At 46.6% G+C, this 1,853-nt stretch overlaps 1 protein-coding gene across 1 annotated transcript; it reads left to right on the forward strand.

The window, feature by feature from the left end:
- Positions 1 to 741: 741 nt before the first annotated feature.
- neurog1 (neurogenin 1) lies at positions 742 to 1,431 on the forward strand. Its single transcript, XM_072264482.1, has one exon. The coding sequence runs from the start codon at positions 742 to 744 to the stop codon at positions 1,429 to 1,431; it is 690 nt and encodes a 229-aa protein (XP_072120583.1).
- Positions 1,432 to 1,853: the final 422 nt, after the last annotated feature.

The following is a 1,853-nucleotide window of genomic DNA, read 5'->3' on the forward strand; positions in this document are numbered from 1 at the left end:
TCCAATGTGGTCAGTGAAAATCCGACTACGGTCATTCATTAAATGCACAATTTGTTTTAAATCTGGGCGCGGAACTTGTAGAGTTACTGTGTGGTGCAGGCTACAAGTTGGGAGCGTGCCTGACCCGCAGGGTTAATCAGTGCTCTCCGTCGCGGACTAATGAACCTCACCGGGCGGGGCCCTGGATCGCGTGGCGGCAATACAAACGCAAATTCTTATTGGTCCATATCGCGTGCCGCAGATCCCAAATGCTCCTCACATTGGTCGGTAAGGACAGTGCATTAATTAGAGGCACGCTCCCGGGAACGCCGCCAGTGGCAAGGGGTGGGGGTATAGGTGGATATAGAGACAAAGATTATGCAAATTGCAGGGAGCGTGGCACGGGACAGACCTGATGTAGTCATTCTCCTATTCCAGGGGTGGGGGGTTTATTGTTTCAGAGCGTATATAAACCGTTTTATTTAGTCGTGTGCCAAACTCGCTGCTCACACGAGCTTGTTGCACCAAGATCAGAAGAAAACAACTGAAGTCGCGTGTCGTTCGAAGTAATCATTGCAACGGGAAGAACAACAAAATCCTGGATCCATCTTTCTCACTGTTGATCCCGTTCTCAAGGTAAGTATCGGGGCACATTCGCCCTATTTGAAATTTATCTCTCTCTCTCTCGGTGTTTGAAATACCGTGATGTTAAAGTAAAACTGTTCAATTGAACTCCCTTTGCTACTTTTTTATCCCTGCAGGATGGAGTGCTCATATTCTGACTATGAGAACAGCGAGCTTGCTTTCCCGCTGACAGATGAAGAAGATAGTGTAAGTTTCATCATTGCTTCACCTTTATCGTCGGCGAGCAACCCCTCAGCAGAGCTGCTGGCCGCGCAGACGCCTAGATCAGACTGTGAGAGACCAGACGATACCAGAGACAAGAAGCGCAAACCAAGAGGCCGGTCGAAAGCAAATCCTCAAGCCAGTCTTCATTTGGTGAAGAGGAGTCGGAGAACTAAGGCCAACGACCGAGAAAGGAACAGGATGCACAACCTGAACTCGGCCCTTGATAACCTCCGCGGGGTCCTGCCAACTTTTCCTGACGACGCCAAACTCACAAAGATTGAAACTCTGCGATTTGCTCATAATTACATTTGGGCTCTGTCTGAAACGCTGAGGCTGGCCGATCAGTGTGTGGACGGCGGCCGGAAGCAAGTGATGCTGCCCAGTTACCTGAAGACGGTCGACCCCCCTAGTCCGGGCAGTGACGCGGGATCATGGGTGACAACACCTTCCCCATCACCTGCAACCACTTGTGCTTCCAGCCCTGCTAGTCCTTCCACCTCAGAGGACTATGCATATAAAAGACAATCTGACAGCATCTTTACATTCCGCACTATACAGAAAGATTTCCTCAATGAGGTGTCCTGTTACAATGATTACCATTGAAGAAATTACAACCGAAGCTCACCAACTGACTTTCACAAATATGCCTTAAATTGCATGATAGATGTTTTGTTTTAAACCATTGTCAGCAAGGATAACCAGTAGGGTATTGACTTACATATATTATATATACTGGTAGTTACTCTATTTAGATAGAAAAACAACGGAACAAGAACATTTTGTCTATTTGCTTTGTTTCAGATGCTGAGGTTAGAAGTAAAATGATTAGCAGCGCTCTAAAGAGTTGTCAGCTTTTTCAAACCGTCTTAAACTTTTTCCCTCTGTGCACTTTTCTGATTTCTACAAAAGCTTTCTTTGTCGGTCTTCGCAGAATAGACACCAGCCTCTGTTAATGTGATTTAGGGTCAAAGAGAGAGAGAGAGATTTGTTGCTGCAGACGAGGTGAAAAGTCAGCTTTACAATTT

Source organism: Mobula birostris, chromosome 7 (assembly GCF_030028105.1).
Source record: "Mobula birostris isolate sMobBir1 chromosome 7, sMobBir1.hap1, whole genome shotgun sequence".
Taxonomy (NCBI): Eukaryota; Metazoa; Chordata; class Chondrichthyes; order Myliobatiformes; family Myliobatidae; genus Mobula; species Mobula birostris.

Bases quoted from the DNA above. Each gene is read 5' to 3' on its own strand.
- neurog1 (XM_072264482.1), top strand. From the start codon at position 742: ATGGAGTGCTCATATTCTGACTATGAGAACAGCGAGCTTGCTTTCCCG.